The following is a 13,543-nucleotide window of genomic DNA, read 5'->3' as shown; positions in this document are numbered from 1 at the left end:
TGTTGTATGTCTGGTTCTAACTGTTCTTGACCTGAATATAGGTTTTTAAGGAGATAGGTAAGGTGGTCTGGTACTCCCATCTCTTTAAAATTTTCCAGTTTGTTCTGATCCACAGAGTCAAAGGCTTTAGCATAATCAATGAAGCCGAAGTAGATGTTTTTTTGGAATTCCCTTGCTTTCTCGACGATTCAACGAATGTTGGCAATTTGATCTCTGGTTCCTCTGCCGCTTTGAAACCCAGCTTGTACATCTGGAAGTTCTCCGTTCACATACTACTGAAGCCTAACTTGATGGATTTTGAGCATAACCTTACTAGCATGTGAAATGAGCAAACAGTCTAGTAGTTGGAACATTCTTTGGCGTTGTCTTTGGGACTGGAATGAAAACTGACCTTCTCCAGTCCTGGTCCCACTGCCGAGTTTTTCAAATGGCTGATACACTGGGTGCAGCACGTCACCAGCATCATCTTTCAAGATTTTAAACAGCTCAGCTGGAACTCCACCACCTCCAATAGTTCTGTTCACAGTTCACAGTTCTTAACGCCCACTCAGCTTCATACTCCAGGATGTCTGGCTCTAGGTGAGTGACCTCACCACTGTGGCTATCCAGGTCATTAAGACCTTTTTTGTATAGTTCTTCATGTATTTTTACCACCTCTTCTTAATCTCTTCTGCTTCTGTTAGGTCCTTACCGATTCTGTCCTTATCATGCACATCCTTGCACAAGATCTTTCCTTGATAGCTCCAATTTTTCTGAAGAGATCTCTAGTCTTTCCCATTCTACTGTCTTCCTCTATTCCTTGGCATTGTTCATTTAAGAAGGCCTTCTATCTCTCTTTGCTATTCTCTGGAACTCTGCATTCAGCTGGGTACATCTTTCCCTTTCTCCCTTGCCTTTCGCTTTTCTTCTTTACTCAGTTATTTGTAAAGCCTCCTCAGAAAACCACTTTGCCTTCTGCAGTTTTTCTTTGGAATGGTTTTGGTCACTGCCTCCTGTACAATGTTACAAACTTCCATTCATAGTTCTACAGGCACTCTATCAGATCTAATCCCTTACATCTATTCATCACTTTCACTGAATAATTATGAGGGATCTGATCTGGGTCATACCTGAATAGCCTACTGGTTTTCTTTATTTTCTTCAATTTAAGCCTAAATTTTTCAATAAGAAGTTCATGATCTGAGCCACAATCAGTTCCAGGCCTTATTTTAGCTAACTGTATAGAGTTTCTTCATCTTCAACTGCAAAAATATAATCAATATGATTTCAGTATTGACCATTTGGTGATGTCCATGTGTAGAGTCGTATCTTGGGTTGCTGGAAAAGGGTGTTCGCTATGACCAGCATGTTTTCTCGACAAAACTGTTAGCCTTTGCCCTGCTTCATTTTGTACTCCAAGGCCAAACTTGCCTGTTATTTCAGGTATCTCTTGACTTCCTACTTTTGCATTCCAATCCCCTGTGATAAAAAGGACATCTTTTTTGGTTAGTTCTAGAAAGTGCTGTAGGTCTTCATCGCACCATTCAACTTCAGCTTCTTCAGCATCAGTGGTTAGGGCACAGACTTGGATTACTGTGATGTTGAACGGTTTGCCTTGGAAACGAATCAAGGTCATGCTATCATTTTTGAGGTTGCACCCAAATACTGCATATCGGACTCTTTTGAGACCTGTGAGGGCTACTCCATTTCTTCTAAGGGATTCTTGCCCACAGTAGTAGATATATGGTCATCTGAATTAAATTTTCCCCTTCCCATCCATTTTAGTTCACTGATTCCTAAGATGATGTTCACTCTTGCCATCTCCTGCTTGACCACGTCCAATTTATGTTGATTTATGGATCTAACATTCCAGGTTCCTATGGAATACTATTCTCTGCAGCATCAGACTTTACTTTCACCACCAGATACATCCACAACTGAGCACTGTTTCCACTTTGGCCCAGCTGCTTCCTTCTTTCTGGAGCTATTAGTAATTGCTCTCTGTGACTCTGGTGGCTCAGTGGTAAAGAATCCGCCTGCCAAGCAGGAGACATGGGTTTGACCCATGGGTCAGGAAGATCCCCTGGAGAAGGAAATGACAACCTATTCCAGTATTCTTGCCTGGGAAATCCCATGGACAGAGGAGCCTGACAAGCTAAAGTCCAAGGGATTACAAGAGTTGGACACAATTTAGTGACTAAATCACTACCACTACTTCCCCAGCAGCATTTTGCTTCCCTGGTGGCTTAGATGGTAAAGAATCTGCCTGCAATGCAGGAGACCGGGGTTTGATCATTGAGTTGGGAAGATCCCCTGGAGAAGGGAATAGCTACCCACTCCAGTACTCTTGCCTGGAGAATTCCAAGGACGGGGGAGCCTGATGGGCTACAATCCACGGGGTCGCAAGGAGCTGGACACAACTGAGCAACTAACACTAACACTTTCCTAGTAGCATACTAGACACCTTCTGACGAAGGGGCTCATCTTTGTGTGTCATATCTTTTTGCATTTTCCTACTGTTCATGGAGTTCTCACAGCAAGAATACTGGCGTGGGCTGCTCTCCCTCCTCCAGTGGACCATGTTTGCTAGAACTCTTCATGTTCTGGGTGGCCCTGCACAGCACGGTTCACAGCTTCACTGGTTATGCAAGCCCCTCAGCCCTGACAAAGCAGGGATTCATGAAGGGTATCCAGTCCTTACGTGCTCAATGATGTTAATTATTATGACTTTATCAATACTGGTACTATAAAGTAATCCATCCCGTGTCACAGCTGTTTAACTTGCTTAAGTATACCAGGCCTAAGCCCCAATCCTTTCTACAGAATGAATCACAGCTGAGGAAAACAGATAACAAAAGACATTTCTATTGACTATCAGACACACCCTGGTTATGAGGGAATATACTAAATTCTCTTTCTTGCCAACAACTTCTAGCAAATACCAAGCCTGGGATTTTCAGACTATACTTCTCTTTTAAATCCTCATATTTTCCTTTCCTCATCAATTCCTCTGGCTACAGCTCTCCTTGGATTCAATAAGAAATTAAGAATCACCTCAAATACCAACTGGCAGTTCTAAAGCCCTTAAAATAAACTTTTCCTGACAGTACTTTACCATTACTCCTATTTTTTTTCTTTTTTGCTAGTTTCCACATCTAATGTTATTGCTACAGTTTTTTTTGTTTGTTTGTTTGTCTGTTTTTAACCATATCAGCACATACTATCTTCAGGTGAAATCTAGTGTAGCCAGCAGACTAAAGTGGCTGTCATGATTCCTGCCTCTGGGTGTTTACCCTGTGTAATCCCTTCCATCTGAGTATATTATCTGTGACTTGCTCCTAAGCAACAGAATATGGCAAAAGTAACAGAATGTATATACTAACATTCCACCAGAACACAATGCCTCTTCTAGCAAGAAAATCCTTTCTTCCTGGGTTTGAAGAAATAAGCAGCCATGAATGTGAGCTACCTACAGAGATGGTCACATGGTAAGCAAATGAAGAAGTCAACAACCAGCCAGAACTCCAACAGCCTGAAAGGAACCAAATCCTGATAATAATCACATGAGCTGGGAAGCAGAACCTTTCTCAGTTGAGCCTCCAATGTAGACCCAAGCCTGACCAATACCTAGTTTACAGCCTTGCAAAGGATCCAACTAAAGCCATGCCTGGACTCCTGATTGACAGAAACTGTGAGATAATTAACGTGTGTTAGCCCCTTAGCTTGTGACACTTTGTTATATAGCAATAGGTAAGTAATGCACCCAACTAGTATCTCAGCTTATATAATTGATTCAATACAAAAGAAAAAAAAAAAATTTACTGAGCACTCACTCCTAAGTTCCAGGTTATAAAACTATTCTAGGCACTGGGAATGCAGTACAGAATGAGACAGAGGAAGGTCCTTCTCACATCAGTCAATAAACAAAATGAATACCTAACAGTCAAGTAGTGACAAGGCATTTAAGCAAGGACAGAATGAAATGAGAAAATGTGACACGAAAAGATGCTGGGGGGAGAGTACTCTAAGTAGAGGAGAGAGCATGAGAAAAAAGCCTGGATGCAGGAGTATGGCAAGTCCAGGGTACAGAGGAAGCTTGAGGACAGGTCATGTAGATCCTTGTAGAAATCTGTTCTAAGTGTGGCAGAAAGCCTTTAAGTGTTCTGGGTAGGGACTGACATGATTTGATATATATACTTCCTAACACTCACTCTGGCTGCTGTAACAGAAAACAGAATGGGCTGAGGGAAAGAGAAGAGGCAGAGAGACCAATTAGGAGACTACTTAAGGTAAAAGATGATGATGGTCTGTACTAGAGTAGTGGTGTTAGAGATGGTGAGAGATGATATGATCAAAGTACATTTTGAAGGTATAGCAAACAGCATTTCCTCATGGCTTAAGCACAGAACTTCAGAGAGAAATAAAAGATGACTTCTAGGGAGCAGTTATGTGAATGCTACTGCCATTGACTACAACAGGGAAAACTGGAGGAAGAAATGACTTGGGGGGAAAAAACAAATCCACGGTCCTATTCTGACATTAAACCTTGTATGTTTATTAGACATTCAGGTGGAGATGTTATGTAGGCAACTGGATAGAGTCAGGAGACGCTGACTCTGGAGTTCAAAATGTGAGCATGAATTTAGAGATGGTTTTAAGACATGTGATAACATAAGAGCACCTACAGGAAAAGTATAGATGGAGAAAAAGTCAAGGGACTAAGTCCTGTGAAAACAGGAAAATAGCCAACAAAGAGACTAAACAAAAACAGGTAGTGAGGTAGGAGAATTATAAGAGTGCTGTGCTTCAGAAGTCAATATGATAAAGTTTGACTGGGAGGAAAGGAGAGCAACTGTATCAAATAATGCTGACAGTGCAAATAAGACGAGGACCAAGAATGACTGATCCCTCTATCTGTAAGAAGGCAGTCATCGGTGAATTTGACAAGCCAAAAGGTAGGAAAGAAAGACTAACAAGAGTGGGTGTCAACAAAGAACAGGAAGAACAGTAATATAGAGATAATATAGATGGAGACTCCTATACAAAGTAGGTTGGAGGTGGGGTCACATGGCTGAGGTCAGGACAGAAATTCTTAACTTTTATTTGAGGTTGGGCAGTATAACAGCATGCTTGATGCTTTCAGAAAAAGTCTAGCAGAGAAGGAAAATAAAATGCTGGGAAGCGGGTAATAACTGTGGAAGCAAAGTTCTTGAATAAACAAAAAGGAGTGGGATGCAGTACACATATGGAACTTAGACTTTAAATAAAATAGAGGAATGGCAGAGAACATACGACTGGCTGCTTACAGAGGACAGTGAATTTGAATAAGCCACTTGGGAGCTATATCACCTGTATATTAAGCTAAATACAAAGTCCAGTATTCCAAGATTAAAATCTTTAAGAAGGAAGCATAAAGTTAAAATAACCTATTAATTACTAAATTCAATCAAAAGAAAATCAGGAAGGCAGAAGTTTTTATAATTCTTCCCAGGGGAATTAAAACCTACCTGGACTCTCCACTCTCTTATAGTGGTATGGGTTGATACAAACTTCTTTTTGCTTAGATCCAAAAGGAAATTCACAAATATCCAATGGCTTTAGCTCATGATGACTCTGCAGATCAGGCCAGCGCCAAACACGACAGTATATAACATGGGGTAAGCCTTTTCTGTGAGAAACCTGCAGGCGTCCATCTAAAGATCTGGGGATAGTGACACATTTGCTTGGCTGTCCTGGACTGCTCAAGGCTTTCTCCAGTTCCTCCATGGCACCTTTTTTCTTTTTTAGTTTTTTCACCAAAGCATCGACTGCCTTTTCTGCCCATTTCTCCTCTTCATCACCTTGCTTCCAGCCCAACAATCGTTTTACTGCTGGACTAGTAAAAGAAAACAAGCTGGCCATTGACGTCATTTGATTTAAATCTTCAGAAACCTTTCTGCAATTCAAAGTCAGTGTCTACTGAACATACAGATCACAGGTGAAAAGTCATATACAGGCCCTAAGCAAAAGTTGCAATTTAAAAGGAAGGAGTGACATTTATCTTCATAAGTGCCATAAGTTTCTTTCATTGGTTCAAGCCCTGAAAGAGAAAAGGTGAAAAGGATAAGATCCCTAGTTTAAATAAATACAATTTACATACATTTAAATCAATATAATTTGAAAAGTATGTTACTTTCAAATAAGAGCAGAAAAGCCTTACCAAGTAAAACAAAAAACCTAAGTCTAGATAGAAAAATTTTCTCTAAAGTCCTGTGACCACTCACTTTCTTCTTCACAATATGAATCTCATTGGCAATGTCAAATGATAACCAAAACCAAAGTAGGGTGCTCTACTTTCTACACATGCAATTCAGTCGCTCAGTCGTGTCCGACCTTTTGCGACCCCATGAACTGCAGCATGCCAGGCCTCCCTGTCCATCACCAACTCCTGTAGTTTACTCAAACTCATGTTCATCGAGTCGGTGATGCCATCTAGCCATCTCATCCTCTATCATCCCCTTCTTCTCCTGCCCCCAATCCCTCCCAGCATCAGGGTCTTTTCCAATGAGTCAACTCACATTATCACCCCACAAAAAACAGCCCTAGACCTTTATTTCCTTCCATCAGCAGCCCCCAAGATGGTAGCTTTTTTCACTGAAATCCATGTTATATGCTGTGTCAATTTTGAACATAATAGTATCCTGATTTGAACAAAGGTCTTAAGAGAAACCTAGCACTTCCCTAGGATCATTACTTTCCTTAAAATGTTTCACAGACTTGTAAGGTTTGCACAAAAGTCACAGTACTACTCAAGTCACATTATTCGATGCAAATTTTATTAGAAGTTGTCATAAGACATACCAAGCCCTCAAATAAATCATAACACACTCAACTGGCAGAAAAATGGGAAGTATCTACTTTTAAAATGAAGAAAGTTAGATTTAAAAAGAATAAACCCAAAGTTTAATCCCCCCAAAATAGTTTATCATTTCATAATTCCTATTGCCTTCTCCGATATTTTAAGTATGTTAAGTTACTGAAACTGCTCCAGGCAGAACGCCATCGTATACCCTGAAGCAGTGATATGTAGTGGCACTCTACTGATAAGAGTGGGTACAATCTCCTGTGGTTACTACAGTCAACCACACACACAATTAGTTACTAGTGAAACAGCAGGAGTAATGCTTGGAAAAAGGATGTCAGTAACAAAAGATGCTTCCTTTCTTATACCTAAAATTGATAAATAATGCTGCAACTCTGTCTTGGACAAATAACAGAACATTCTAGCATCAAGCTTATTCTGGATTGGGGTGATCTTCCCAGAAAAGAATATACATGCTCAGTTAAAACCCCAGTAGGGCTTCCCTGGTGGCTAACAGGTAAAGAATCTGCCTGCCAATGCAGGAGACACAGGTTTTGTTCCCTAATTCGGGAAGATCCCACATGCCACAAAGCAACTAAGTCTGTGCAACGCAACTACCGAGCCTGTGCTCTAGAGCCCGGGAGTTCCCGCTACTGAGCCTGCGTGTCCTAGAGCCTTGTGCTCCACAACAAGAGAAGCCACGGCGGTGAGAGGCCCATGCACCACAACTAGAGAAAAGCCCACGCAGCAACCAAGACCCAGCACAGCCAAAAAATACAATAAGTCAGTCCAATAAAGTCAAAGTGTTAGTTGCTCAGTCATGTCCAACTCTTCGCAACCCCATGAACTATAGCCCACCAGGCTCCTCTGTCCATGGGATTTCCCAGGCAAGAATACTGGAGTGGGTGGCCATTTCCTTCTCCAGGGGATCTTCCCAAGCTGGGGATCAAACCCAAGTCTCCCACATTGCAGGCAGATACTTACAGTCTGAGTAAACAAAATAAAACAGAGTTAAATTCAACAAATGAGAACTGATTGCTTGCTACGTGCCATGTACTATGAATAGTTATAATGGTACTTAAAAAAAAAATAGTATCAAATAGTTTCATGTTAAGAACCAACTGATTTATTCTTTCAATATGTGCCTACTAGGAGCCTATTAAGTGCCAGGCACAGTTCTAAGTGCTGATCCAGAAAAGGAAAAAAGAGGAGCACTGAGTCCTCTTTAGAAGAAAATGGTTGTAGAGCTACAGAAAACTACAGTTCTTCCTCTAGAAATAAAAATATTAATTAAAAAGTGCTCCAGTGATCAGAAAAGGGCCAAGAGCTGCAAGCATTTATTCACTGTACACCACACCCAAGAAATGTGTATCATAACCTCTTGGCACCTGTCACTAGGAACTACACAATCTTCAATTAGGTTGACTTCTCCCTACTTGCAAGGCCAGACCACACAGAGTGCAGAGAAAAACTTATACCTCATTTCACTAAATTCAAATCCCACCAAGTAATTTGGTGTCACTGGGAAGTGAGAGACATGCTCAGCAGCGGCTATAAAGACCGAGTGCCAGAACCATATGAGGAAGGATGCCCCAGGGAAGTGAAGGTATACTCCTTATGCATGAATGGATATGCCCAAGCCTAGACAGTATGTCTTTCCCAACCCTTCATAGGATAATTTTCATCAGGAAAACAAAACTGCCTACATTGAACCAGGGAAATATAACAAGAAAACAAAGCAGGTTTCAGGAACAGGTCACAGAGTGTAAAGTGTTACGAATTAAACAAGCTGTATAAAAAAGCTTACTTCAGTTGCAGCAGCATTAAGGATACAGGATAAAAGCCATCTGGGTCAGAAAGTAAAGGCATGATTTGGTTGTCTGAGATGAGAAGGGAAATTTCAAAGGAAAGGGGGACATAAAAAAATACATGGGCAGGTATGAATAGGGCATTTCCCAGGATAAAGAGTAGACAGGCCTGGCTGGTTAAGATCTTAATTCCTTAATGCTAGAATATAACAGAAGCTAGACAGAGTGTTGTTGTTCAGTCAGTCACATCCCACTCTTTGTGACCTCATGGATTGCAGCCGCAAGGCTTCCCTGTCCTTCACCATCTCCTGGAGTTTACTCAAACTCATGTCCATTGAGTCAGTGATACCATCCAACCATCTCATCCTCTGCCGCCCCCTTCTCATCCTCCCTTCCATCTTTCCCAGCATCAGGGTCTTTTCAAATGAGTCGGCTCTTTGCATCAGGTGGCCAAAGTATTGGAGCCCCAGCTTCAGCATCAGTCCTTCCAATGAATACTCAGGACTGATTTCCTTTGGATTGACTGGTTTGATCTGCCTTGCAGTCCAAGGGACTCTCAAGAGTCTTCTCCAATACCAAGCATCAATTCTTTGGGGCTCAGCCTTCTCTATGATCCAAGTCTCACATCCATATATGACTACTGGAAAAACCATAGCTTTGACTATACAGACCTTTGGAGGCCAAGTAATGTCTCTGCTTTTTAATATGCTGTCTAGGTTTGTCATTGCTTTTCTTCCAAGGAGCAAGCGTCTTTTAATTTCATGGCTGCAGTCACCATCCACAGTGATTTGGAAGCCCAGGAAAATAAAGTCTGTCACTGTTCCCATTGTTTCCCCATCTATTTGCCATGACGTGATGGGATCAGAAAGGGATGACAGAAGGGGACGACAGAGGACGAGATGGTTGGATGGCATCGCCAACTCGACAGATATAAGTTTGAGCAAGCTCTGGGAGTTGGTGATGAACAGGGAAGCCTGGCGTGCTGCAGTCCATGGGGTTGCAAAGAGTCGGACACAACTGAGTGACTGAATTGAACTGAACTGATGGGACCAAATACCATGATCTTAGTTTTTTGAATATTGAGTTTTAAGCCAGCTTTTTCACTCTCCTCTTTCACCTTCATCAAGAGGCTCTTTAGTCCCTCTTCACGTTATGCCATAAGGATGGTGTCATCTGCATATGTGAGGTTACTGATATTTCTCCTGGCAATCTACAGTAGTGCATGTATATGAGAGACAGCATGTACAAAGCAATGCTACGTTGAAGAAGAGGGAGACAAAAGCAGAGGAGCTTGAAGACCACTAGAACATGCTTAATAAATGTTAACTACTAATCTAGCATCTCTATTACTATTAAATACTAACCATATTATTTACTAACAAGAAAAAAAGGGGAGAAAGTTATTTGTGTATATAAACCCAGAACAAGGACTAAAAGGCTACACACTAAATTACTGACTGCAGTTACCTCTAGGGAGAGGCATGAAATGGGAGACAAGCAATAGAAAGGGGGTCCTGCGTGATTTGTTCTATATGCTTCTGTATTGTTTTAACCTTTTAACAACTTATAGACCAGGGATGTATTAATACTTCTTTTGCTACCCGAACATTATTGACCAGAGTGTTTCAATATTCACTTACATAACAAATCGTTGGCTACAGGTATTAGTTTCTGCAAAAACCCCAATGCTAAAATACAAATAGTTGATAACCTATTATCTACTATAGAACAGAATGGAGTTGAGTGCCAGTACAAAACAAAAAAAGAAACAAACAGGTGAAACTAATGCATACTATGAGAACTCAGGATGGTGGTTACCCTTTAAAAGGAAGGCTGCGGGCACTGACTAGAAGGAAACTTGAGGGTTTCTGCCATCCTGGCAAAGCTCTTCATTTCCCTCTGAGTGATTTTATGCGAGAGTCACTGTGAAAATTTGGCTGACTGAATACTGAAGATGTGTATGATTTCTGTTACAATTTTAATATTTTCCTGTCATTTTAAGTATAGAGTGGTCAGCTTCCTTCCTATTTTTCTCCCATCTTCAGTTCCCCTTCTCACAGGGAATCCCTCTTTTACATCTTTTCAGAGAAATTCTACACAAATACAGATATATAAATAATCACAACCTTTTTTACATAAATAGTGGTATGTTGAAAAAAGGCACGGAAAAATGTATAAACAATGCTATCCTCAAGATCTTTCCATATCTCTACAGAGCTTTCATATTATTTTCTAATATACAGAATTCCAGTATAACAGTAATCTTCGAAGTGTATCAAACTGTACTTCCCTGGCAATCTAGTGGTTAAGACTCCGGGCTTCCAATGTAGTGGGTGTGAATTCGATCCCTGGTCAAGGAACTAAGCTCCCACATGCTGCAAAGCCACAGCCAAAAAAAGAAAAGCTAAAGGCAGGGTATCAACCATGTCATCTTTCGGCTCAAAAATCATCCAGCTGTTTCCCATTACACTCAATATCCAGATTCTTTAACGTTGCTTTATAGGACCTACACGATTGAGCCTGTGGCTTCTCCTCCAATCTCATTTCTTAGCATTCTCTTAGCTAACTTTGTACTTAACCACACCTGAAGGCTGTTCATTTCTCAAATGCGCCGAAATCATTTCTACCTCAAGGCCTTTGCACTTGATGTTCCCTCCTATGGAATTCTCCTCTCTCGGATTTTTAACATGGCTTTCTCTCTCAATTAATTTAACTGCTCAGCTGTCACCTCCTGAAAAGGAGGTCCCTGACTATTTTATCGAAAATAGCATACATCTGACTCCCATATCATTCTCTATACCTTGATCCAGCTCAATTTTCTCTCATGGCATTCATAACAATGATATTGATTTTACTTATTAACTACATGTCTTCCTCACAAAAATGTTAGTAGGCAGGTAGCCTTGTCTTTCTTATCCATCATCATATAACCCTGAACCTAAGGACAGTGCTTGTTTATTAAATGAATGAGTAGAGTTTAAAAAAAGCAATTCAAAAAAACATAAAATACCGTTATAAGAGCAACAGCATAAAATTTAAAACAAAAAAAATAGTTCTTTACAGACATGCACAGATGAGAATAAAAGTATGCATGAAAATGACATATACCAATCTCAGGATACTGAATATCGATTACTTTCAGGGAAAGAAGGCTGAAGAAAGAATGGGAAAGCTTTAGCTGTGTTTCTTTTAAAACTACATTAGAAGAAAATCTGACAAATCATCAGTATATTATTTTCTCTATTTTTCTATGTGTATAAATATTTTATAACTCAAAAATGCACTATTTTAATTTTTTTAAGTATAATGAAAATAGAAGAGAATCAGATTCTATCCTTTACTAGGTATATGACCATGATGAGGTATCACTCTTTCTAACTCCACTGATTTTTCTATAAAATAGGGATGATGGTTCCTAAGTCATTGAAATGTCGAAGTAATAAAATAATGTGTGCCTAAATTACTAAAAACACACTTAAACATACATGTAATAGATGTTTTATAAACTGAAATCTGCTATTCACACATGAATCTCTACCACCAGGAAAGGGGAAGGGACAAACTCTGCACTCACCTCTTTAAATTTGGAATGATTAAAAACTAAACGTTTAACAGAATTCTTTTTAAAAATGTTAACTTTCCAAACTGTATAACTGGTGTGTGCCGCAAGTAATCCAAGTACTTGTTTTGTAAGTTTCAACTTACAAAGTTAAAAAAGGAGCAAAATTGATCATAAAAATCCACTAGTGAATAAGTAAAAGGCCTGATCAGGAACTTTCACAAAAGGTATCAAAACTGCCATTAGATGATAAAATGGGTTCAACAGCATTAGTCAGCAAAGAAATTTTTTAAAAATTAAAAAAAAACAGTGAAGTATCACTCTACATTCACCAGAATGGCTAAAATTAAAAAAAAAAAAAAGCAGATGTTCATGATAATCAAAACAACTCTCACATATTCTGTTAGCCCAACAGAAACACAAATTATATTAGCCCAACCAGTTTGGGAGACTGTTTGACAACATCTACTAACGCTAAACATGGATCCCTATGACCCAGCAATTCCATTCCTAGGTATGTATCCAACTGAAACAAGTGCTATGTCAACCAAAAGGCAAGTACATGTCCATAACAACTTCATTAGTACTCCAGTGGTTTGCACTGGTGATGAACAGTGAGCCTGGGAAGTACACCACTTTTATAGTGATCAGTAAGCAAGCTATTCTCTGTACGGAAACAATAACTTCACTATAAACAGATTAACAGAAGTCCCCGGGGAAACCGATACATATTTTTTCAAGTATTTCACAACAATAAAAATGCTCTTAATATTAGTATCACAAATGTCAAGCATGAAGGATGTCATATTATGCAACTAAATTATTTTATGAGAAAAATTAGGCCTATATTCAATTCACTCTTTATTATAAGAGTTAATGCATGTTTACAATTATAACAATGATTTCCCAAATTTTTAGTTTTTTTAAAATAAAGTCCCAATAAGACCTTTTATTCACAATCCACTATGAAACACTGGTCTGCATTTAAAGTGGTTTCATTTTGAATGAGTGCGTTCCTGAACCAAATATCATTGGCTCATGAAGACCTAAATGTAGCATAAGCTTTTCTTAATGACTTAGTTATTATTATGAACCTCTGTTACTGTGTCATGCTAAAAACCCTCTAAAGGAAGTGTAGACTGTGGGCTGCGCTGCTACCGATGAAATGACAAAAGCGCATGAGTGATCTTAAAAAGTTACCCACAGAGGCAGACTTTTAGACATTTAACTTTCTTGAAACAATACAGCTATTTTAAGAATGTGAACAGTTTCCTTTCTACAAAAGCAATTGCTAAAGCAGGTAATAATATTCTTCTGATAAGAAGAATAATACCACTAACATTTATTGAAACTTCA

At 39.6% G+C, this 13,543-nt stretch overlaps 1 protein-coding gene across 2 annotated transcripts in view; it reads right to left on the bottom strand.

The window, feature by feature from the left end:
- Positions 1–13,543, bottom strand: part of SMAD5 (SMAD family member 5) — a 57,518-nt gene that overhangs the window by 25,283 nt on the left and 18,692 nt on the right. For both annotated transcript variants that reach the window (XM_065918590.1, XM_065918591.1), the window contains exon 2: positions 5,487–6,058. In XM_065918590.1, coding sequence (XP_065774662.1) covers positions 5,487–5,889 — 403 coding nt within the window. In that variant the 5' untranslated portion in view covers positions 5,890–6,058. The remainder of the gene's footprint in view (positions 1–5,486; positions 6,059–13,543) is intronic.

Source organism: Muntiacus reevesi, chromosome 1, assembly GCF_963930625.1.
Source record: "Muntiacus reevesi chromosome 1, mMunRee1.1, whole genome shotgun sequence".
Taxonomy (NCBI): Eukaryota; Metazoa; Chordata; class Mammalia; order Artiodactyla; family Cervidae; genus Muntiacus; species Muntiacus reevesi.
The sequence above is the reverse complement of the archived record's forward strand: the minus strand, read 5'-3'. Positions and strand labels throughout refer to the sequence as shown.